The sequence below is a fragment of the Heterodontus francisci genome, chromosome 3 (assembly GCF_036365525.1).
Source record: "Heterodontus francisci isolate sHetFra1 chromosome 3, sHetFra1.hap1, whole genome shotgun sequence".
In the NCBI taxonomy this organism is placed as follows: domain Eukaryota; kingdom Metazoa; phylum Chordata; class Chondrichthyes; order Heterodontiformes; family Heterodontidae; genus Heterodontus; species Heterodontus francisci.
In genome coordinates this window covers 46483294-46507202 of record NC_090373.1, presented here as the reverse complement: position 1 = coordinate 46507202, position 23909 = coordinate 46483294, and the positions used below count along the sequence as shown (strand labels likewise).

The 23909-nt window shown below is 42.9% G+C and overlaps 1 protein-coding gene across 1 annotated transcript in view; it reads left to right on the top strand.

Moving 5' to 3' along the window:
- Nucleotides 1-23909, top strand: part of dlgap2a (discs, large (Drosophila) homolog-associated protein 2a) — a 1214142-nt gene that overhangs the window by 511441 nt on the left and 678792 nt on the right. Inside the window, exon 5 of the mRNA XM_068021937.1 lies at nt 2266-2385. Within this exon, the coding sequence (XP_067878038.1) occupies nt 2266-2385 (120 nt within the window). The remainder of the gene's footprint in view (nt 1-2265; nt 2386-23909) is intronic.

Below are 23909 nucleotides of genomic sequence, written 5' to 3'. Positions count from 1 at the left end.
CTTTATACCCTGTCCTACCATGTGGTTACTCTTAGGGGGCCTGTACACCACTCCCACAAGTGACTTCTTGCCTTTATCATTTCTCATCTCGACCCAAACCGCTCCTGGTTTCCTGAAATTAGGTCATCCCTCTCTATTGTGCTAATGCCATCATTAATTAACAGAGCTACCTCTCCACCTTTTCCCAGCTTCCTGTCGTTGCTGAATGTCATGTACACTTCAATATTCAGATTGCAATGTATGTCATCCTGCAGCTATGTTTCTGTAATGGTTGTCAGATCATCTGTTTTGTTTTGAATGCGACCTGCATTCATATACAGAGCCTTTAGTTTTGACCTTTTACTATTTATGTAACCTCTAGTCTTATCTGTTGATTTACTCTTAGTTTTGTATGCTCTGTCCCTTCCTGTCACAGTCTGTTTATCATTTGCCATATTAATACCTTTCTCTCTAGCCTTGTCTCTACTCTTTGATCTTCCTAAATTTGATCCCTTGCCCCCACTATTTAGCTTAAAACCCTCTTTACTTCCCTGGTTATGCAGCTTGCTAGAACACCGGCCCCAGCACGGTTCAGGTGTAGACCGTCTCACTGGTACAGCCCCCACTTTCTCCAGTAGTGGTGCCAGTGCCCCATGAACTGGAACCCACTGCTACCACACCAGTCTTTGAGCCACACATTCGTTTCTCTATTCTTATTTTCCTAACTCCAATTTGTGCATGGCTCAGGTAATGATCAAGCTGTTATTACCTTTGAGGTTCTGCTTCTTAATTTGGTGCCTAGCTCCTCATACTGACTATGCAGAACCTCTTTCCTTGTCCTGCCTATGTCATTGGTACCTACATGGACCACGATGACTGAATCCTCCCCTTCCTCCTGTAAGTTCCTCTGCAGCCCTGATCTGATGTTCCAAACCCTAGCACTGGGCAGGCAACACAGCCTTCTGGACTCTTGCTCTTGGCCACTGAAAACTGTGTCTATTCCCCTGACTATACTAACCCCTACTACCACTACATTCCTATTAACCCCCCCCTGCTTGAATGGCTTCCTACACCATGGTGCCATGGTCAGTTTGCTCATCCACCCTGCAGCCCTTGCTCTCATCCATACAAGCTGAAAGAACCTCAAGTCTGTTGAACAAATGCAAGGGCAAAGTTTCCTCCACTTCTGCCTTCTCGATCTCCTTACCTGCCTCACTTGCAGTCACATCCCCCTATCCCTGACCACTGACCAAATCCGAACAAAGTGTCCAAGTAACTTTCCCCCTCCCTGATGCATCTCAGTGTCTGTAGCTCGGCCTGCAGCTCGTCTACTCTGAGCTGAAGCTCCTTGAGCTGCAGACACTTACTTCAGACATGGTTGCTGTGGATCACATTGCTGTCCACTAGCTCCCACATACTAGCTGCAACACATCACCTGCCCTGTTATCTTTATTATGTTTTAAATATTTAATCAACTATTTATTTAATTAATAATTAACTCACTAGACAATCTATCCAGCTTTACTGCTATTAGTAAATAAAGCATCCAATTACTACAATTATCTGAGTTTTTGAAAGATAAATGAGAAAATACTCACCAGCCAAGCAACTATCTGTTTCCTGTGACATCACACTTTGTTTTTCAGAACGTGTTCTGTCCGCCCTGGTGGGCTGGACTGGATAGCTGTGTTCTGGCCTCCGCGTCTTGCTCGATCTTGCTATTTTCCACCGCCACCACTATTTTGTGGCCTGTGGGTCTCGTCCTCTCTCGCTGTTTCCCTCTGCTGCCGCCGCTGTTTTATGGTCTCCCGATCTTCTCTCTGTCGCTGTTTCCCGCCGCCACTGCTGTTTTATGGCCTCTGGGTCTCACTCTCTCTGTTGCACAAGGAGTGCACTGTTCCCTAGTATTATACTATAGTGTTAGTCTAGATTAAGTGCTCAAGTCCTGGAGTGCAGCTTGAACCTACAACATTCTAACTCAGAGTCTAGACATAACCTGGGCAATTTTCTACTTTTGCGACCAACTGGTCTATATCTGACTTGAATATGCTTGGTGCTGACTCCAGGTGCTTGAAATCCAGATTAGTAACACCCTTCACCTCAGTAAATACAAAAACCATCTTTTAAAATAAAATGAATATAGAATTCACCTGTGAATCTGTTATATGAAGAAGCATGCAACTTATGCAAACCTCCTCTTTTGTTTTCTTAGTATTCGTGGTGCTTGCTGGATATTGAAATGGTTTTACTTTCTGCTCCTTTCCTCCTGTTTCTCCCTTATTGCAGGTCACTCTCCACCACATGTCCTCTTTCAGCTTGGAGGGCGGGACGACCTGGGTCGGGGACTTCTCCATGACTGCTGTCACTGCCACTCTGTGATTGACTGGCGAAGAAGGTGCAATTCAGGTGGGGTATTGACCTTTTCTTTCTCTGTTCCTAGCTGCTCTTTAAATGCATCTCTACTAACTACCACAGCCACTCCTTGTGAAAGTAACTCATTGTGACAGTCTAACCACTCTCTGGATAAAGAAGTTTATCCTTATCGATATTATTAGTAAATATCTTAGAATTGTTGCCAAGAATTTTGGGCTCTCCCACAAATGGAAACCTCTTCTCTACGTCTAACCTTTCATTATCTGAGAGTTGCAGTTTGGGTTTAATACCAGTCTTCTCTCCTCTCTCGACCACCTCCTACTTTTTTTTTACTTGCTTGAGAGCTGTCCTCAACACTGATGGAACTCAAGGGTTTCTAAGTGGAAATAAAATAAGGTCCTCCAAAAGGTCATGTTGTACAGAAAGGATCTGCTTCTGGAAACTCTCTGTGACATCCATCAATAGAATATATGCAAGTTCAAGGCTTATTAAGTGTCATTAACCTCTGAACCCTTGGTTAACAGAAATTCCTTTCCAGATTGCCCAGCTATGGTGAGTGGTTCTGGATGCCAGGCTCCCTTGGGACTTAAGTTTATTATTAAGTTCCTATTGTTATATATTTGGAGTAAGAAGAAATGATCAGGCCCATGTACAGTTACAATGGGGTAATTTACAGCTTGATCATTTGGGCAGTAAATCTGCAAAGCTGATTGTGGTCAAGGTGAAAATTACCCCCAGCATTTTTTCTGGGACTCAATCCCATGTATCTACCCACCTTTCTCCCCGACAACAGCCCACCACCCACCACCCCCCTCCCACCCACCCCGACAGCCTCTCCAGTTCGAAGAACACATAGCCAACTCAGGAATTCTCTGCAAAAATACCTCTCCACCTCTTAAAGGCAATTGAGACAAAACACCAGGAGGCCTCAATCCAATAGGTATTCCCTCAAATCTGACCTTACTTTTTGAAGGAGTCATTCTTCATTATCACCTCCAGATTATGTTGCACAGGCTGATCATCTGAGAAAGCTTTCTGGTAGGGAGTCAAAACTCAGCTCTTTGAGATTTGTAATCTTGCCCAACCAGAGATGAAAGGCCCTCTGATTATTTTATTTTTAATGGACCCATAGCAACAATTCTGGCTTATTCAGTTGAGTAGAGATTTAAAGTAGTCAGAATTTAGAAGAATTGGTTTTATATATGTGAAAATGGTTTCTATCTGGTAAAATAAACATACTTTAAACTTACAGAAGCTTCATTCATTTTAATTAGTTTCATAGGAATTTTGAACTTTTTTGTGTCAGACAGTGAAGCTCATTGCTGATCTCCTGTGACATGTTGCTATTCAAAGCTGTGGGTGGATGACGTTCTTTTTGTAATCTAATAGATGATGCTGTGTTAGTGCTTACATTGGGCCCATTTGTATGCATTCAATAATACTTGTTCAGAATGAATTTAATCAATAAATATGTGCATTATTACAATTTGGTTACCTACAGATACTGTTGCTTCTGCCATTTTTTCATGGTCGAATTATCAGTGACTAATTCTAGAATTTTCCAATGTTTAGTGCACACACAAAGCATTTGTGTCCCATGATAAAATGTACTGATTTGGTTCAGCAGTTGCTTTCTGTAGTTTGTTGACATCACAGAAGCATAAACAGCCAAGTTTTAAACATCAGAACATAGGAACATGAGTAAGCCAATCAGCCTCTCGAGCCTGTTCTGCCAATTAATTAGATCATGGATGATATGTGTCTTAACTCCATTTACCTGCCTTTGTTCCATGACCCTTAACTACATGAGCGTCCCTGTCCTCAATGATGGTGGGGTCTAGCACATGAGTGCAACAGATAAGGCTGAAGCATTGGCAAAATTTTTAGCCACAAGTGCCAAGTGGATGATCCATCTCGGCCTCCTCCTGAGGTCCCCAGCATCATCATCATCTTCTTCTTCTTTGGCCTCCTTGTCTCGAGAGACAATGGGTAAATGCCTGGACATGGTCAGTGGTTTGTGAAGCAGCGCCTGGAGTGGCTATAAAGGCCAATTCACTAGTGACAGACTCTTCCACAGGTACTGCAGATAAAACTAGTTGTCGGGGCTGTTACACAGTTGGCTCGCCCCTTGCGCTTCTGTCTTTTTTCCTGACAACTGCTAAGTCTCTTGGACTCCCACTCTTTAGCCCTGCCTTTATGGCTGTCCACCAGCTCTTACGATCACTGGCAACTGACTCCCACGACTTGCGATCAATGTCACAGGACTTCATATCGCGTTTGCAGATGTCTTTAAAGTGGAGACATGGACGGCCAGTGGTTCTGATACCTTTGAGTTCACTGTACAATGTGTCCTTGGGGATCCTGCCATCTTCCATGCGGCTCACATGGCCAAGCCATCTCAAGCACCGCTGGCTCAGTAGGGTGTATATGCTGGGGATGTTGGCCACCTCGAGGACTTCTGCATTGGAGGTATGGTCCTGCCACCTGATGCCAAGGATTCTCCGGAGGCAGCGAAGATGGAATGAATTGAGACATCGTTCTTGGCAAGGAGGGGGTGGGTGAGGGGGTGGTGGTTGTGCAGTCCAGGGGCAAGGGGGTCCTGGCGGGTTAAGTGGTTCCCAGCGGGAGTCCTCTGTGGGCCACAAATTGCCCACAAAGGAGGGACCCCCCTCTCCAAGCCCACAGGGAGGGTGCCTCATCTAACAAGGCATCCTCCCCGTGTGGTGGAGGCACTCCACACCGTTGGTAAGATCTCAGTGGCGGTGGGAAGAGGCCACTTAAGGGCCTCAATTGGCCTCTGGCGGGAAGCCCGTCGTCGGCCTTCATCGCCCACAGGAAGATTGCCTGGCCACAGGGAGGCAACGGATCTTCCGTTCCCCCCCCACCACCCTTCACAATACTCCATGCCTTCCTGGCTCTGGCCCCACCTCAGGGGGCCACATAAAATCCAGGCCCTTATGTGGTGTCAAATTTTGTTTGATAATGCTCTTGTGAAGAGGGTTGAAATATTTTACTATGGACAGAATTTTACCTGGTCAAATCAGGCGTCCTCCGAGGTGGCTGAACCGCAAAATGGCGGGCAATGACTTGTGTTGGGTTCCCGACATCATTACGCCAAATCCCCATCTTACGCTGGTTGGACAGCGGGTGAGATGGAGGCGCCACTGGCTGTCCTGTTTACAGTGGCGCAGTGGTTAAAACCGCAGCCTCACAGCTCCAGCGACCTAGGTTCAATTCTGGGTACTGCCTGTGTGGAGTTTGCAAGTTCTCCCTGTGTCTGCGTGGGTTTTCTCCGGGTGCTCCAGTTTCCCCCCACAAGCCAAAAGACTTGCAGGTTGGTAGGTAAATTGGCCATTATAAATTGCCCCTTGTATAGTTAGGTGGTAGAGAAATATAGGGACAGGTGGGGATGTGGTAGGAATATGGGATTAGTGTAGGATTAGTATAAATGGATGGTTGATGGTCGGCACAGACTCGGTGGGCCGAAGGGCCTGTTGCAGTGCTGTATCTCTAAACTAAACTAAACTAAACTAAAGGCCAATGGAAGTAGTTGAAAATGCAATTGACAGCTATTTTACGTCAACCATTTAATTTAACGCCTTACAAATGGGTCAAAGGTGGGTCGCATAACCAGCAGCTTTAAAAGAGTGGCAAGCAATGTGTCTGTGAAGGAGTTAGAGGTACTGGATTTTTCATTTATTTCTGTTTGATTTCTGAGTTAATTACAAAGTTGGGGCTGATATTGCTGGCTCTCCAGGGTTCAACTGAGTGAGTTAGTGCCACAGCATCAGTGATTTATTCTGTGCAGGGGAGGGGGATTGTGAGTACGTGTCCTTGCTGTCCTCATTACATCTTTGGGACACTGCAGCCATGGGCATTGTCCACTCTGGAGGAGGTTCCTCTAGTGAGGAAGAGAATGTCACAAGGAGAGACAGGAGGACAAATGGCCAGGGAAATCAATGACCTGCTGGCCAAGTGCAGCCTGGTAATGGGGGAGAGGCAGAAGGTCACAGAGTGTGCCGGGAGCAAAGACCTGTGAGGAGACGAGTCTACCGAGCAGGCAGGGTGTACCAGCAGCGGCTGAGATGTTGGAGTGCCAGTGCCTTAGAAGACTGCGTCTGTCCAGAGAAACTGTCACATCACTGTGTAAGATGATGGCAGCAGAGGTCAGTTCCAACTGTGTGGATGGCCATCCAATGCCAGTGGCACTAAAGGTCTCAGTCACTCTGGACTTCGATGCATCAGGCTCATTCCAGCCTTCCACAGGTGACATGTGCAGAATCTCACAGTCATCAGCACAGCACTGCATTAAGGTGGTAACTGATGCAATATTCAGGTGTGCCAACCAGGTTATCAGGTTCCAGACAAACTCCACCAATCAGGCTGAGAGAGCCAGAGGTTTCAGCACCATCACTGGGTTCCCCATGGTCCACGGCGTGATTGACTGTACACATGTGACCATTAGAGCACCTGCAGATCTGTCATTAATTGAAAGGGGTGTCAGTCAATGGACGTGCAAGTTGTCGTGACCACTGGAAGAGTATATTGCAGGCGTGTGCTTGTTATCCAGGAAGCAGTCACAAAGTATTCATTCTCCGGAACTCCCAGGTGCCAGCACTGTTCACCACCCACCCCCCCACCCCCCAACGAGTGTCTGCAAGAATGAATACTTGGTGACAGGAGTTACCTGCTGAAGACATGACTGATGACACTTGTGAGGAACCCATGGAATGAAGCAGAGGAATGATACAGTGCAATCTCTGTGACCACCAGAGTCACCATTGAGCAGACCATAGATCCTCTGAAGAGGAGATTTAGGTGCCTGGACCGCTCAGGTGGTGCCCTTCATTACTCGCCAGAAGGGTATCTCTCATTGTTGTCATCTGCTACGCCTTACATAACCTGGCGCTGCAGAGGGGGGAGGCCCTGGATGATGAGGACATTGTTCAGCATGAGGCATCCTCGGACGAGGAGGGTGAAAGGGTTGAGGAGGGGGTGCAGCCACCTGAATGTCCGGGGAAGCAGTTGGAGGTTTGCAGGAGTTGAGTGCAAGGGAGGCTTGGGAGGCTGTAATACTCAGGCATTTCTCCTGATCGGAGGTTCATGACCCATGTAGTATGACTGCAGCAACTGACCTGCCTCTCTGAATTCAGGCATTCACATCAGCTGGAAGTGCAAAAGCACTCACCTACAGGCGCTAATCTCAGCTGCAACTGTCCAGCTTCCCAGCAAACACAACATGGCCCAATGTGGCACCTCCCCCAAGTCTCCATCTCATGCAGAACAAAAAGATCGCCTGATACATCATCATTGACTTGAGACAGATTAAAAAAGCCAAGTGAGAAATTTAATAAGTTTTGTGTGCAGTCGAACAACGAATCAATATATCAAAATCACGCCACGACAGAGACAGGTGGCTGTTCAGGATGCCCCGTGGCTTAGGATGATCTTGGAGGGCCCACACAAATCCGAAGACGCAATAAGCCCAACCGAGGTGACTGTATCTGGGCTGGTGCTTGGTGCGGGGAAAGGATGTGACGCTGCACCCTCTGAGGTCCCCTCCTCCTCCTCAGAGGTGGACGGATGTGTCCTGGAGATGTTGCCTGTCCACTGCTGTGCTTCATCTGCAGGAGAAAATAGAATGATCAGGTGTGATCAATACTCCGGATTGAAGGACATGTCATAGACTGCAGCGTGGCAACATGTCTGTGAGTTTGAACTCACAAACAACCTTCATTGCTTAAGCCAGCCCCCCACCCCCCCCCCCTCGATTGGGTCGGCAGTTGAGCGCAGAGCGGGAGCAACTTTGGTGCCCGCTTCCGCCTCCATGACAGGTAAACTTCTGGCCTATGTTACTGGTGCTGTACAAATGCATGTTATTGTGATTACATCAAATATTTTATTCAGGTTCATTTTATCTATGCTTCTTTGAATCATGAATAGTGCATCATACTTACTGGTTGGCATGTATGTATGTATGAAGGAGAAAGAAAATTATTACTCGGTGTGAACATAGTTGACATAGTTTATCACGCAATATTTAAAAGTTGACATTTGTCGTATTTTGATTAAAAATGTGGAAAAGTGCAAACAGGATGTACAAAGAAAATACTGCTGAATTATCTCTTTGCTAGGGCTGTGCAATTCTGTGTGAAGTGCAACTTTTTTTCCTATGTAGAATTTTTCTTAGAAATATAGCCTGACTTTACAGAGCTTCAGGCATTTAAGAGAAGAATGAACTGTCTGCAGAACTTAAACCCAACTTGTTACTAGATGCATTGACATCTGGTAATTTGATTGAGACTGCCCACTGTGATCTTTGTCAGCCAGACCTCCTTGTGATGTGAATATTATGCTGTGATCTGGAAGCTGTAATGGTGAAGTAGTGCTTTTGTGCGGAGTATGGGTCAAATGAGAAAATGAAGAGTGGCTGATGGCATTGACTACAAATGAAGATAGTTTCTATTCTCATTATCACCAAATGTAATCTTTCAATGAACCTGTGCCTCTTCATCCACACTTCAGAGCTGTTGCCTCGACAGTAGCAGTGCACATTGTTATATTATCATGAGCATAAGCATGTGAGGCCTATTCATAATATCAGACAGTAAAGTGATCATGTCTGTCTAGCTGTTTTGTTGCCAGTCATTGAGTTTGGTCTATATGTCTGTTAAAGCAAACAGTAATAGTAAAGGAATATTTCAGACTTACTTCATTGTGTTCTATGGAGACAGGTATTTTATTTTTGCACCCTTTTTTTTTAAATATTCACAGTTCCAGGCCTCTGTGTGAAACCCTGTGTATAATCTTTACCTTTAACTGCTAAGTGGTGAAACAACAATGAAGGAGTAACAGAAGCAATGTGAATCCCCTCAGAATCTAGCTGCTTTGTGCTGTTGGTGTGATTACCCTGCTTTCACATTGATCAGGAGTTGTTTGTTTTCCCATCTATTTATTTTTGAGGGCTTACTATGTTTGAACAAAAGGTTGTGTGGAATCCAAGAGGCAATTAAATAAAAATCTGAAAAAGAGTCAGTGGGAAAACAGCCTGATCACCCTGACACTAATGACAGGAGCTGGCTGCACTCCAGGGGGATTCCGACAGCTTACATTATTACAGTGGAAACACTTCACTTAACTGACAAAATGAAGGGCATGTATGAATTTACAGAGGAGCAAGCATGAATTTTTTTTTAATAAAAATGGATATTGAAGAAAACACATTACCTCTGTATGAAAGTTGGAAGGCAAACATTTACTATTCCTATGATTCCTTGTAAAATTTTTTTTAATTCAACTCTTGAAATCTGGGCATCACTGGCAAGGTGGCATGTGTTACCTATCCCCAGTAGCCCTAAGGCAGGTGGAGGTGACCTGCCTTCTTAAACGAGTGCAGTCCATAATGCTGTTAGATAGGAAGTTTCAGGATTTTGGCCCAATGACGAAGGAATAGAGAATATGTCCAAGTCAGGGTGGTGTGTGTCATGGAGAGGGATAGTGTTCCTCAGCACCTGCTACCTCTGATCTCCTAGACAGTGGAAGGTACGGGTTTGGGAGGTGCTGCCACAGAAGCTTTGGCAAGTTGCTGTAGTGCATCCTGTAGATAGTACACACTGCAAACACATTGGGCCATTCAGGGAAAGGGCAGTAAATGCAGCACAATTGGACCACCTTTGAGTTTGGAAGAATTTTGTCAGTCCATATACGTTTTATGCTTATTAATTTTTTGTTTGCAATATAAGTTTTGTCAGTTTTAACTCTTGAAGCCTTGCTTTTGCAGGCCTTTAAGTGTTTGATCACTAACTATGTTGCCAAATGTTTAGCTTTGCAATTTACCTTGTTTGCTCTTTTTGGGAACTTGCTGTGTGCAGTTGGTTGTTTTGCTTGCCTATTAACAACGGTGATTACACCTCAAAAATAACGGAGGACGCAAATGGCATTAAAAAAAAAGCAACTTTTCTCTGTATCGCCATTAGTTTTTTGTTTTATTCCTACTGTGTACACCAGTTTGTTTTTTTGCATTGCAAAATTTTTGTTTACTCCTCCCTTTTCTTGGACTGTACTTTCTAAATGGTGAAAAGGCCAGAAACAGTGGAGGCTGTACAGAGCCCTGGTTAGACCACACCTGGTGCACTGTGAGCTGTTCTGAGCACCACACCTTCGGAAGGTTATATTGGCCTTGGAGGGAGTGCAGCATAGATTAACCAAAACTATACCTGGTCTCCAAGGGTTAAATTACAAGGACAGATTACACAAACTAGGGTTGTATTCCATGAAATTTAGAAGAGTAGGAGGTACCAGGAGGCAGTCACACCCCTTGGGAAAGGGTCTTCTGATTTGGTTAGGGAGAGGGGAGTGTGGCTGGGGCTGAGGCAGGTAAGGGAACCCAGAAGGCAGGAGTGTCAGCCTTTGCGATTCTCCAATAGGTCTGAGGTTCTTTCAACGTGTTTGGATGAGAGCGAGTACTGCAGGGTAGATGAGCAACCTGACCATGGTACCGTGGTGGAGGAAGCAAAAAGGAATGTAATGGTAACAGGGAACAGTGTAGTGAAGGGGATTGACACTGTTCTCTGCAGCAAAGACCAAGAGTCCAGAAGGCTGTGTTCTCTGCCCAGTGCCAGGTTTCAGGACATCTGCTGAGGGCTGGAGAGGAACATTACAGTGGGAGGGGGAGGATCCAGTCGTCGTGGTCCATGTAGGTACCAATGACATAGGCAGGACAAGGAGGTTCTGCATAGTCAGTATGAGGAGCTAGGCACCAAATTAAGAAGCAGAACCTCAAAAGGTAATAATCTCTGGATTATTACCTGAGCCACGTGCAAATTGGCATAGGACAAATAAGTTTAGAGAAATGAATGCATGGCTCAAAGACTAGTGTGGTAGAAGTGGGTTCCAGTTCATGGGGCACTGACACCACTACTGGAGAAAGTGGGGGCCGTACCATTGAGACGGTTTACACCTGAACCGTGCTGGGGCCGGTGTTGTAGTAAGCTGCATAACTAGGGAAGTAAAGAGGGTTTTATGCTAAATAGTGGGGGCAAGGGATCAAATTTGGGAAGATCAAAGAGTAGAGACAAGGCTGGAGAGAAAGGTATTAATTTGGGAAATAAACAGATCATGAAAGGAAGGGATAGAGAGTTCAAATCTAAGAGTAAATCAGCTGTCAAGGCTAGATGTTACAAAAATACAAAGAACAAAACTAAAGGCTCCGTATCTGAATACATGTAGCATTCGAAACAAAACAGATGAATTGATAGTGAAAATAGAAATAAATAAATGAATACGATCTGATAGCCATTACAGAGACATGGCTGCAGGATGACAAATTGTGACCCGAATATTGAAGGGTACATGAGATTTAGGAAGGACAAGAAGCTAGGAAAAGGTGGAGGGATGACTCTGTTAATTAATGATGGTATTAGCACATTAGAGAGGGATGACCCAAGTTCTGGAAACCAGGATGTAGAAGCAGTTTGGGTCAAGAGGAGAAATGATGAAGGCAAGAAATCACTGATGGGAGTGGTGTACAGGCCCCCTAAAAGTAACCACATAGTAGGACAGAGTGTAAAAGGGAGAAATAATGGGAGCTTGTCAGAAAGGTACCACGATAATCATGGGGGATTTTAATCTCAATATAGACTGGAAAAATCAAATAGTGAAAGGTCGCCTTGATGAGTTTATAGAATGTTTTTGGGATAGTTTCTTAGAACAGCATGTTCTGAAGCCAACCAGAGAGCAGGCTATACTATACCGGTTGTGCAACGGGATAGGATTAATTGATGAATTAATAGTCAAGGCATCCCTAGGTAGCAGTGATCAGAATATGACTGAATTTTACATTCAGTTTAAGGGAGAGAAGAATGGGTCCAAAACTAATACATTAAACTTAAACAAGGACAATTATGAGAGCAATAAAGCAGAGCTAGTTAAAAAGTGAACTGGCAAATTAGGTTAAGAGCTAGGTCAAGAGAAATGCAGTGGCAGACATTTAAGGGGATATTTCAGAATACACAGAATAGATACATTCCAACGAGAGTGTAAATTCCAAGGGGAGGACCCACCATCCATGGGTAACTAAAAAAGTTAAAGATAGTATCAAACTTCAAGAAAAAGCATATAATTGCACAAAGATGGGTGGCAGGTCAGAATATAAAAAAAGCAAAGAATCACTAAAAGATTGATGAAGGAAAAATTAGAGTACGCTAGCTTTCTAGAAATATAAAAACAGATAGATGTTTATAAAAGAAAGAGTTAACAGAAAGTGTGCATTGGTCCTGTAGGAAGCGAGTCTGAGGAATTAATAAGGGAAAATATATGGAGATGGCAGATGAATTGAACAGGTATTTTTCCTCAGTCTTCACTGAGGAGGATGCAAGTAACATCCCATAAATAGATGTAAATCAGGAAATGGAAGGGAAGGAGTAACTCAAGAAACTTACAACCATCAGGGAAGTGGTACTGAACAATTGTTGGAGCTGCGGGCTGACAAGTCCCCAGGTCCTGATGGATTTCATCCTAGGGTTTTAAAAGAAGTGGCTAGTGAGATAGTTGAAGTGTTGGTTTTAATGTTCCAAAATTCCCTGGATTCTGGAAAAGTTTCATCGGAAAATAGCAACTCCTTTATTCAAAAAAGGGAGAGAGACAAAGCAGGATACTACAGGCCAGTTTGCTTCACATCTGTCATAGGGAAATGTTAGTAGCTATTATTAAAGACATTATGGCAGGGCACTTAGAAAAATTCAAGGTAATCAGTGTTGACCCTTTTTCTCTGTAGGGTATCAACTGACATGACAGACGAAGATACACTAAAACCAAAGTCTTGTATAACTTCACTTTATTAGTATTAAAATCACTTAAAGCATACAAATGCTTACAACAGTTTATTTAGACACCAAATAAGTACAATTCTCACTTCTTGTACAAGATACTACCCAACACAGAAGTGATCAGTCTCTTGTCACGGTTGATCACGGAGTCTCCAGACTCAGGGTCCTGCCTTCCCGGGTTCTCGCCGAGAATACCCTCAAGTGTTAACCCTTATATATTTTTTTGAAGGCTCCTTGCTCAACCCATGACTCATGATCTTGTTTTGCACAAATCTTCAAGCATTATCTCACCTGGACAGAAGTCCAGACGTTTACAATAACCACCATTCGTTCCCCTATATCTGTTCCTCTTGTATCTATTTTTGTTCAACAATCTAGTCGAACGGTCAGATATCCCTAACCACAAGCTTCGACATGTCTGTTAGCTTACTTCAGCAAGTTCTGCGCTTATCTTTAGCTGCCTTAGAGCATGCTGGGTATAAAGCATTACTTGATCAACTTTTCAGGGCCTACAGTCCCCCCTTTGATCCTTATAAATTTTATTATGGATCACATTACTCATTCTTCTAAATTGTGCCCTTGTACAGTCATAATTTCATTTCTAAAAAGGAAAAGCACACATAACACAATGTTAAAGAAAGCACAATTTCAGCATCATGATCACATAAACAATCACTTGTGCCAACATAATACAGTCACGATTTTGTTTTAGAGTACATTGATCATTCATTAATTCATTTTAAGTATCCACTCATAGGTTATACAATTATACTTGTGTTACATAATCAATTGTCTATCTTTTTATAGAGCAAGTTCGAATACTGATTGCCTTTAAAGGTAGCTGTCCAACCTGTTCATACATCCTCTCACATTCCTCAATTGATTTTTTATTTTAAGTTTCCAAATTAAGTGTGTCACGTATAACACCAGGATACCCAAAACCACTATCGGGACATGGGAGATAATTCTAAACTAGGGGTGTAGCTGCACATTTGACCCCCAGTTCCATAAGTCCTCCTACCAAGTAGAAACGTTTCTCAATCTCATCTTGTAGCTTCTTTGATTGTTGTTCTAGATTGTAGTACACTTCACCAATGGCTTTTAGCTGCTGTCTCTCTTTACCCAAGCACATGGGCAATGTCTGAATAGTATATTCGTATTCCCAGAGGTAATGTATCAAGTCCTCCTTAATATGTTCTGTCACAGTTATCGTTTGTCTTCCATTTATGTATGTCTACCAACTCCATCTTCCCTACTCTCATTGGTATTTGTGGGTTGAAACAAATATACTGTTGCTCACTGGGCAAGTTCAGTTATGTCCACACTGGTATTCCTTCGCCATGGCAGTTAAGCAATATCTCCCTTTTCCCATATAGGCCACATGGGTTAGCCATGACAGTGCTTTCCTAGTCTCCATGGTGCAATTTACAGTGGCATTAAATCCACATTTTGACTCTGCTGTTTTATATATAGGATGAGGACATATGACTACCTGGTATTCCAGACTACACAGAGATAATGTTGTCCCAATGATCTCTTCCAATTTCCACATCATAGGGTAATATGTCATAGTATTTTATGTAATTTCTTCCCCTTATATTTTCTACTTCGCATAATTGCATCCTTAACTTATCCCTTGGAATTACAGGTATTTCCAATACTACTCCAGTACTCAGATCCTGTATTTATGCACTCCTGACCTTTCCTTACTTTCACAAGTTTTCTAAGTTGGCACCTGGTAATTTTATCATTTGTGTGACTAGCCAGATCCTTCTACTGAGTATTGTTTATCCAAACTGGCACCTGTCCTGCATCAATTTGCCTCAGATTTTCCCAAGTTTGTTCTAACATCCATGAACCGTATGTATACAACCCTTGTGTCTTCTCAGGGCACCAGTCAGGTAGCTGGATATCTGAGATATACCATCATTACTGGTACCAACTCATGCTGTATGTTATCATATACAGTTTTTTAGTTTTTATGATCGCAAGTCCATTTCCTGGTCCTGCAGTTAAGGTAGGGCAAGGGAGATCAATCGCTCGTTGTTGCTGGGTTGGTAATTCGGATGCAGGGGTAACCATGGTGGTTGATGCTTCTTGCCCCCATACCCCCATGGTACAGAGCCAAGGGGCATTGACTTAATCTTTTGCAACACAATAGAGCCAAGAGCCCCCAGCGTTGAGTGGTTTCACACACGATCGGTTTCTACAGTCATTATCATCGCACTGCCATACGAGGAACTCAGGGGACCCCATCTTTGCCAACTCATCGGCCCTCCTATCCCCTTCGGGGGTCTCGGTTAAACTATTTCACACGTACATACTGTCAAAATATATATATCAACTGGTGGGGAAAACACGTGTGGTTGTGTCACCACAAAAACAACCGCAGCTAGTTCTGCACCCTGCACACTTAGACTCAACGGTAGCTGTAAGGCAAGGTCTCTAATAGATTTTCCACCATGATCATGTACATGTAATCCACACCCTGTCTGTCTAATCCTGTTCTCCACTGTAGATGAACAGTCAACAAAAACATTTTTAGCGCTGGTTTCATTGCTGGCTCCTTCCCTTGTACACCCACCCCCACCCCCCCCAAACCACAATGATTTTGACAGCAAAGGCCCTCAAAGGACCTTTTATGTCAAAACCGGACACTCATGGGGTTCTCGCCCTGGTAGATTAAATTGTCCGTCAGGCACGTTGTAGTTCTTTCAGGAAATCATATAAAAGGGGCTGCCTTTAAGGCAAATCCATCAATATGGTTCCTGCAATACTCAACAAAGACTAAAAATGATCTGAGCCTTAATATCTTGCGGCAGGGGGGAGTTCGAGGATTATCTGTACTCGCATTTGCTCTATGTCATGTTTTCCCTGTGTTATTACTATTCCCAAATAGGAAAGCTTTTCTTTGTGTCTGTGCCTTTTGAGGGTTAACTTTCACTCCAACCTCCCAGAGAAGAAGAAGGAGTTCCTCCTTAGCCGGTGCTAACTGCTGGTGGAATATTGACGGACTATTATGCAATCCTTGGGGGAAGACACGTCCAGGTGTATTGTTGTCTTTGGAATGTAGACGCAAATTTATACTGGCACTCTTGTGCCAGTGGCATGGACCAGAACCCATTGCTAACTTCCAACACAGTAAACCACTTAGACAGTTTTTGTTTTTTATGGTTTTCTAAAACTTTGATTGTCCTCTTAAAATGTCAGATAAATTTCCCTTTGAGTGCTTTAAATAACCACTCATATCAATCAAATTTTGTTTATCAATTCCAATTTCTTATGTCCCGACTTGGTGGTACTGCATTTTTTTTTTACATTAAAGACAGAAGTGCTTGCAACTATCTTTCCTTCTCCAGCACTTTGTCTCAGATACCAGATGCTGTGACATCAGAATCCATTGTGGCTCTGCCCCAAGGTCCAATGGGTTAATTTTACTCTCAGCAATGCAAAAGTTGTGTGGTGGATTAAATGGGAAAACAATAGCTGTAGCAGGGTTAATTTCTTTGCTTGTCTCCAAGGGGGTGGAGCAAAACACTCAACTGCGTCATTTTACTTTTTTTTTTGATCGAAAAGAACTACTCTCCATTTTAAAAATCTGTATTTTTTCTATTCTTTTGGTATCCTTAAGGTTTGAAAACAAAAAAAATCATCATCAACTTCAAAAAGGAAAAGCATCTCCATCAGGAAAGACAGCATTTTAGATTAAAGTCCAATTGTTACCAAACTTTAACATCTTTTGTAAGAGGTTTTTAGTGCAAGGATTTTTTTTTTTTTTAATACAAAGATAATTCCAAATTCCAATTCATGGCAATAAACAATTAAAAATCAAAACGGTCAATGTTATGTGGGTGTATTTTATATCCGGAATTAAAGACTCCACCAAAACTGGACATAATAAACTTGAAAGTTCATTGTGGCCACAAATGGAATTTCCAATTTTCTGAACTTAACAGGTCAGTTAACCTTAATAGTATAAACTTAACTCTGAATCATTAACTGCACAGAACAGAATAGCATGTGCTTATTTTTAAAGAAAGGTAAATTACATAATTTCTCTTGTTCTTTCTTCAGGCGCCTTTTCAAATGATTGTAATAAAACCAAAGACTAAAGCAGAAGATTTAACACCAGCTTCTTAAACAGACAATCTTTCCCATATCTCCTTTGTTTATCCTTCTCTTCCGTAAACTAATATCCAATTCCTGACATTTGCTACTTAAAACAGTTAGTAAAGCATGTCTTTAATTTAAACTCCAAAAATAAGAGAACAAATTTTAAACTGGAACTCCAATTAAAACAGTGTTTAAAACTTCAAATTGGATTTCTGCCAAACATCTTCAGACCATCAAGGCTGAAGCTTATCGCTTAGAAAATACCACATCCTCACCATTCTCCTACCACCTACCTACACTAGGGGCAATTTACAATGGCCAATTTACCCACCAACCTGCAAGTCTTTGGTTGAGAGAGGAAACTGGAGCACCCAGCAGAAACCCACACGGTCACAAGGAGAACTTGCAAACTCCGCACAGGTAGTACCCAGAACTGAACCCGGGTCGCTGGAGATGTGAGGCTGCGGTGCTAACCACTGTGCCGCCCACAGCCACCTGGATAGAAGTCCAGACTTGTTTACAATAGCCACCGTGCGTTCCCCTATATCTGTTCTTTTATCTATTCTTGTTCAACAATCTAGTCTAACGGTCAAATATCACACATACTCCTGTATTCATCATTGGGCAAATTCTCCTCCATTATCAGTTAGAAATCTAGCTGGTGCTCTCAGTCCCATTCCTATCCACTATTAATTTTTTGTCTTTACTATAAATTACCATTGACAGTTTGAATCTAGTCACTATGTCTATAAAGGTGTAGAAGAAAAATGTTTTTGTCTTGATCCCATACCTTCAAGTCCATCGCTATAGTTTCATTCAAGTCCCTTGCTAATAGGAGATTCACTGGGTCGCATTGGCATCCCCCTGTATTTTTTTTTTTTTTAATTTACAGATATCACATTTTTCACCGATATCCTCAATAAGTTTAGTGTCATCATCTATTATCCCTGCATCTTTTAATAGAATCTTCAACCTATGACAAGATGAATGTGCAAACTGTTGATGTAGTTTTGAAATAATTTGCCCTTTCTCCTTTAAATCCCTGCTTCTGGATGCTATTCCTACCTCTAACATCCTGCTTAGGAGATGTTACGTCTCGCTAAAGAAATACAATAATGTCCCGACTGTAAACCACAAAGCTACAGATTTCCCAAAGACAATTGCCTTATGTTCCATATCTAATTTAATCGGAGCCTTTTCATAAACTATTTACTTAACAGAAAAAGGTATTTCATTGGATACTACACCTGTAGTAATAAAATGGTTTACCCCAGCTAATTTACATAGAATTACCTCTCTTTTTAGTGATTTCAACATGTTGCCATCGCCAAACCTGAAACAGGTAGAACTGTCATATTCTTTGACCTTACTTTGGTCTTCTTTAGAGAATCCATGTAACACCTTAACCAGTGCACAGGCATACACCCATTGTATAGTACTGCACAATTGAATGAATCTGCGACTAGGATACTCATTACCAGACTGAAGCTTCTCGTGACCAGTACAATTCCTTCCAATTGATCAGTAGAATCATCCTTGCCTTCTGAACCTTCCATGTCATGTGTCATCTCAAAAACCCTGTTATTCCTTTTTGTACAATGCAATATAGAATGATACTTCGAGTCACATCAGAAACACCTGTTGACCACCCCTTATTCCTGGGATTCATCCTTCTGCCATAATTACCCAATTCCTGCTGTCTATTATAGCTACCAAAGGGGTCCCTATCCTCATTCATTTTGTGTGTGATTCTCCTTTCGTACTGACGTTTGGCCCCCATATTTGAAATGGCCTCGAAATGCTGCTAGCATTGTATCCTCCACCTTAGGTATCACCGCTGAAGAGCCCATGTGCACCATGAAAGTAGCCAGAAAGGAATGTTTTCCCAAAAAATTTCTCAGGGTAGCAAACATCTGATCAAAAAGCATATCTTTCTTTGAATCTAACTCCGTTTAATACCAAGAGCCTATCCATGTTCAATATCCGAGCACAATCCAACAGTTTGAAGGCAAGTAGAATCGCTGCAACCTTGCATATAGTCAGTTAAACATCACAATATAATCTTCTATGGAAGAACCTTCCATTTTTCTAAATTCATCAAAGTCTCACCATGCCTCTTAGGCATTCAATAAGTCATCTTCCATATAAATTGCCTCTAGCTCCAAGACACTTTCTCCCAATTTTGTTGCTGGCAGGAAGTGAAAGTACAAGCACTATTCTTTGCTTCCTTTTTGGTAAAGTCATAACCATGTCCAGAGGTCAACTTCTTCTTCCATTGATGGTAAGGTTCCACTTCATATCCCAACACCTTACACATGGTTTCAGTCATCTTTCATCAAAAAAACTCCAATTACAGCCTTCTCAAAAAAAAACCTCCAATTCTAATCTCCAGGCTGAAAACAAATCTGAGTCTCCAATTTTCACTTTTAGGCAACCATCCTCTGTTACCACTGTTAGAAAAACTTCCAAGCCTATTTGTGAAGAAGACATTGGGACTAGGATACTTTAGCAAAGACTGTCTTCTTGCTTTTGCACTCCTGGCTCTTCTTTATATATGCACATTTGAGTACAATTAACGAATCAACACCTGCTCACCCTATTACCTTCAACTACTAGGTATTTAACATCCATTAACAGAACTCAGACACAAACAAAGTGAGGGCATGTTGAAGGGCTTCCCTCTTTTCCCTCTCCTTGTTTGACCACAACAAGTTTAATTCTTTTTTAAAGTGGATGTACTGGCCAATTCACTAGGTGTTTAATTATTTGCTTGCTATGATCATAACAAGAACCAATCGGACAGATTTTCTTGAGTTAACAAAAACGGAGGTTAACTTTATTGTACCTAAACCGAACTAGTAAAAACAATAAACAACGCACCAGCTTTCACTCACACACACTCTCTAAAAGTTTACACATGCACAAATAGGTTACAGAGTTGGGAGAGGTAGATTGGTTTGAGTTAGAATCCATAGGAAAAAAAGGGATATATAGTCTATGGTGTTTGGTGATTGGGCTGGCTTCTAGCTGAATTTGGTGGTCCTGTGGTTTTTTATTTTGAAGAGGTAGATGACTGATTCAGTGGATCGCTTGGAGATAGTGACGCAGATGATTTCCTCAAACGTGGTTTCTGATTGTAGCTGGCGTATGCAAAGGTGGTCAGTCAACAAGCAGGATTTGAAAGCTTTCTAGCTGGATGGAGAGAGAGAGAGAGAGAGACCCATACTTGGGTTTGCAAGTGTCAGAGTCCAGTTGCTTCTCCTCTCTCTGATGCAGAAAGACACAAGCTTAAAACCACAGATGGTGAGGGGCTTGTCACATGACAGTCACTCAGTGATTCAAAACATAGCAGTTAGCAGTATTTTTCCCTTGCTAAAAGAACAGGTAGTTTCTTTAAATGTTCTGGGTCTTGGTTCTTGCTGGAGCATGAGCAGACATTTTGTCTCCCTCCTCACAAGCATTGCAGTGTAGGATACAATGTTGCAAATTAAGTAGCCATCTTAAGCTGCCAGCAAAGTCATCCTTGAGCTTTTCTTTTTTAAATGTCTTTTAAAAAATTATAAATTCTGATCTCCAGCCAGTGGATTAAAGAAAATTATTATTCAACAAAATGCATTGGCGTAACACTACAAAGAGATATACATAGGATAAGTGAGTGGGCAAAGATCTGGCAAATGGAGTATATTGTGGAAAAATGTGAAATTGTCCGTTTTGGCAGGAAGAATAAAAAGGAAGCATATTATCTAAATGGTGAGAGATTGCATAGCTCTGAGATGCAGAGGGATCTGGGTGTCCTAGTGAATTGCAAAAGGTTAGCATGCAGATTCAGAAAGTAACTAAGAAAGCTCATAAAATGTTATCATTTATTGCAAGGGACATTGAATACAAAACTAGGGAGGTTATGCTTCAGTTATACAGCACATTGGTGCCACTACATCTGGAGTACTGAGTACAATATTGATCTCCTTATTTAAGGAAGGATGTAAATGCATTGGAAGCAGTTCAGAGAAGGTTTACTAAATTAATACCTGGAATGGGTGGGGTGTCTTATGAGGAAAGGTTGGACAGGCTAGGCTTTTATCTGCTGGAGTTTTAAAGAGTAAGAGGTGACTTGATTGAAACACATAAGGGATCTTGACAGGGTGGATGTGGAAGGGATATTCTCCCTTGTGGGAGAATCGAGAACTAGGGGTCACTATTTAAAAATAACGGGTTGCCCATTTAAGACAGAGATGAGAAATTCTTTTCTCTGAAGGTTGTGTCTTTGGAAATCTCTTCCTCAAAAGGCAGAGGAAGCAGAGTCTTTAAATATTTTTAAGGCAGAGGTAGATAGATTCTTGATAAGCAAGGGGGTAATAGGTTATTGGGGGTAGACAAGAATGTGGAGTCAAGGTTACAATCAAAATCAGACACTATCTTATTGAATGGTGGAGCAGGCTCGAGGGGCCGAGTGGCCTACTCCTGCTCCTAATTCGTATGTTTGTATGTAAAAACCCCCATCCCTGGAACCATTCTGGTAAATCTCCTCTTCACCTCTCAAGGACCCTCACATTCTTAAAATATGGTGACCAAAATTGGGTGCAGTACTCCAGTTGGGGCCTAACCAGAGCTTTATGAAAGTTCAGCATAATTTTCCTGTTTTGTACTCAATGGGCTGGAATTTGTGTTGAAGGCTCCCAGCACCGGGTTGGACTGAAAATGCGGGGGAAGTGCTTATCCGCCTTTTCGTGCTCCCCCGCCCCATCCCCCCCATTCCCCGGGTGATCCTCTGGTCTTTTAAAATCTAAGTTTCAGGAGCCGGGATTCCCATTCCTTTAAAGATGGAGATCCCACCTCCAACAGCTGCCAACCAATCTCGGGGCCGGCAGCTCAGCAATATCGGCATCTCCACCGGGAGCGTTGGCCACGTCCGGTACTGCAGAGGCCTTGGACCCAGGCCCAACGCTGTAACCCTGGACCTCAGGGAAGTGAAGCGGGGTCGCCAGGGCCAGTCCAGACTGGTCCTGGTAAAGGGGGTCGTGGGGGGGGGGGGGGGTAGATTTGCAGTCCAGGGAGAGGCGGGGTCCCAGGAGGTATAGTAGTTCCCAGCGGTCATGAGCCAGAGATTGCCCATGGAGGAGGAACACCCCCCTCTAAACCTATAGGGAGGGCACTTCATATTTCAAGGTGCCCTCTTCACATGGCAGAGGCATCCCCCATTGTAAAATACCAGTGGTGGTGGGAAGAGGCACTTAATTGGCCACTTAAAGGCCTCAATTGGCCTCTGGGCAGGAAGGCTGACATCAGCCTATCTCTCCCCGGTATGATCGCTTGGCAATAAGGAGACGATGGGCCCTCTGCTCCCCACCACCCATCGTGATTATCCATGCCCCCACCCGCCTCTGATCCTGCCTCAGTGGGGGAGGGGCATAAAATCCAGCCCGATGCCTCTATTTATGAAGCCCAAGATCCCATATGCTTTCCTAACCACTCTCTTGACATGAACTTCCACCTTCAAAGATCGATGCACATGCACCACCCCTCCCTCCCCCAGTTCCTCTGTTCCTCCACACCGTTTAGAACTGTGCCATTAAGTATATATTGTCCCTCCCTATTACTTCCACCAAAATGCATCACCTCACACTTGTCAGTATTAAATTCCATCTGCCACCTGTCTGCGCATTCTGCTAGCCTATCCTGCTGCAGGTGGTTCATATCATCCTCATTTTGCCACACCTCCAAGTTTGGTGTAATTGGCAAATTTTGTGATTCTACTCTGTATTCCAAGATCCAAGTCATTTATATATAACAAAAAAAGCAGTGGACCCAGCGTTGACCCTTGGGGAACACCACTGTCTACCATCCTCCAGTCTGAAAAACAACCATTTACTACAACTCGTTGTTTTCTGTCCTTAAGCCATTTTTTTTAAGCTAATTGGACACTGACCTTCCTATTCCAGGAGCCTCAATTTTGTTAACCAGCCTTTTATGTGGTACCTTATCAAACGCTTTCTTAAAATCCATATAGACAACATCCACCGCATTCCCTTCATCAACCTTCTCTGTCACTTCATCACACAATTCAATTAGATTAGTCAAGCATGATCTGCCTTTTTACAAATCCGTGCTGGCTATCCTTAATAAACTCGAACCTCTCTGAGTGTCTGTTGATTTTTTCCCCTAATTATTGTTTCTTAAACATTACTCACCACTGATGTCAAACTAACTGGCCTGTTGTTGCTAGGACTGTCCTTATACCCTTTCTTGAATAATGGTGTCACATTTTCCACTCTCCAATCCTCTGGCACCTCCCCTAAATCTGGAAGATTATTGCAAACCATTCCACTATCTCCACCCCTACTTCCTTTAGCAAGCTGGGCCGCTAGCCATCCAGACCAGGTAACTTGTCTACGCTAAGCATAGCCAACCTTTTTAGTACCTCCTCCCCTCTCAATTTTTCCCTATTCATTGCCTCTACTCTCTCCACTTCAACTGATATTTTGTCCAATTCCACTTCCTTAGTGAACACTGATACAATGTACTCATTAAGTATATTAGCCTTGCCCTGAGTCTCTAACCATATATTACCTTTTTTGTCCCTATTCGGCCCCACTCCACCTCTTACTACCCACATACTAT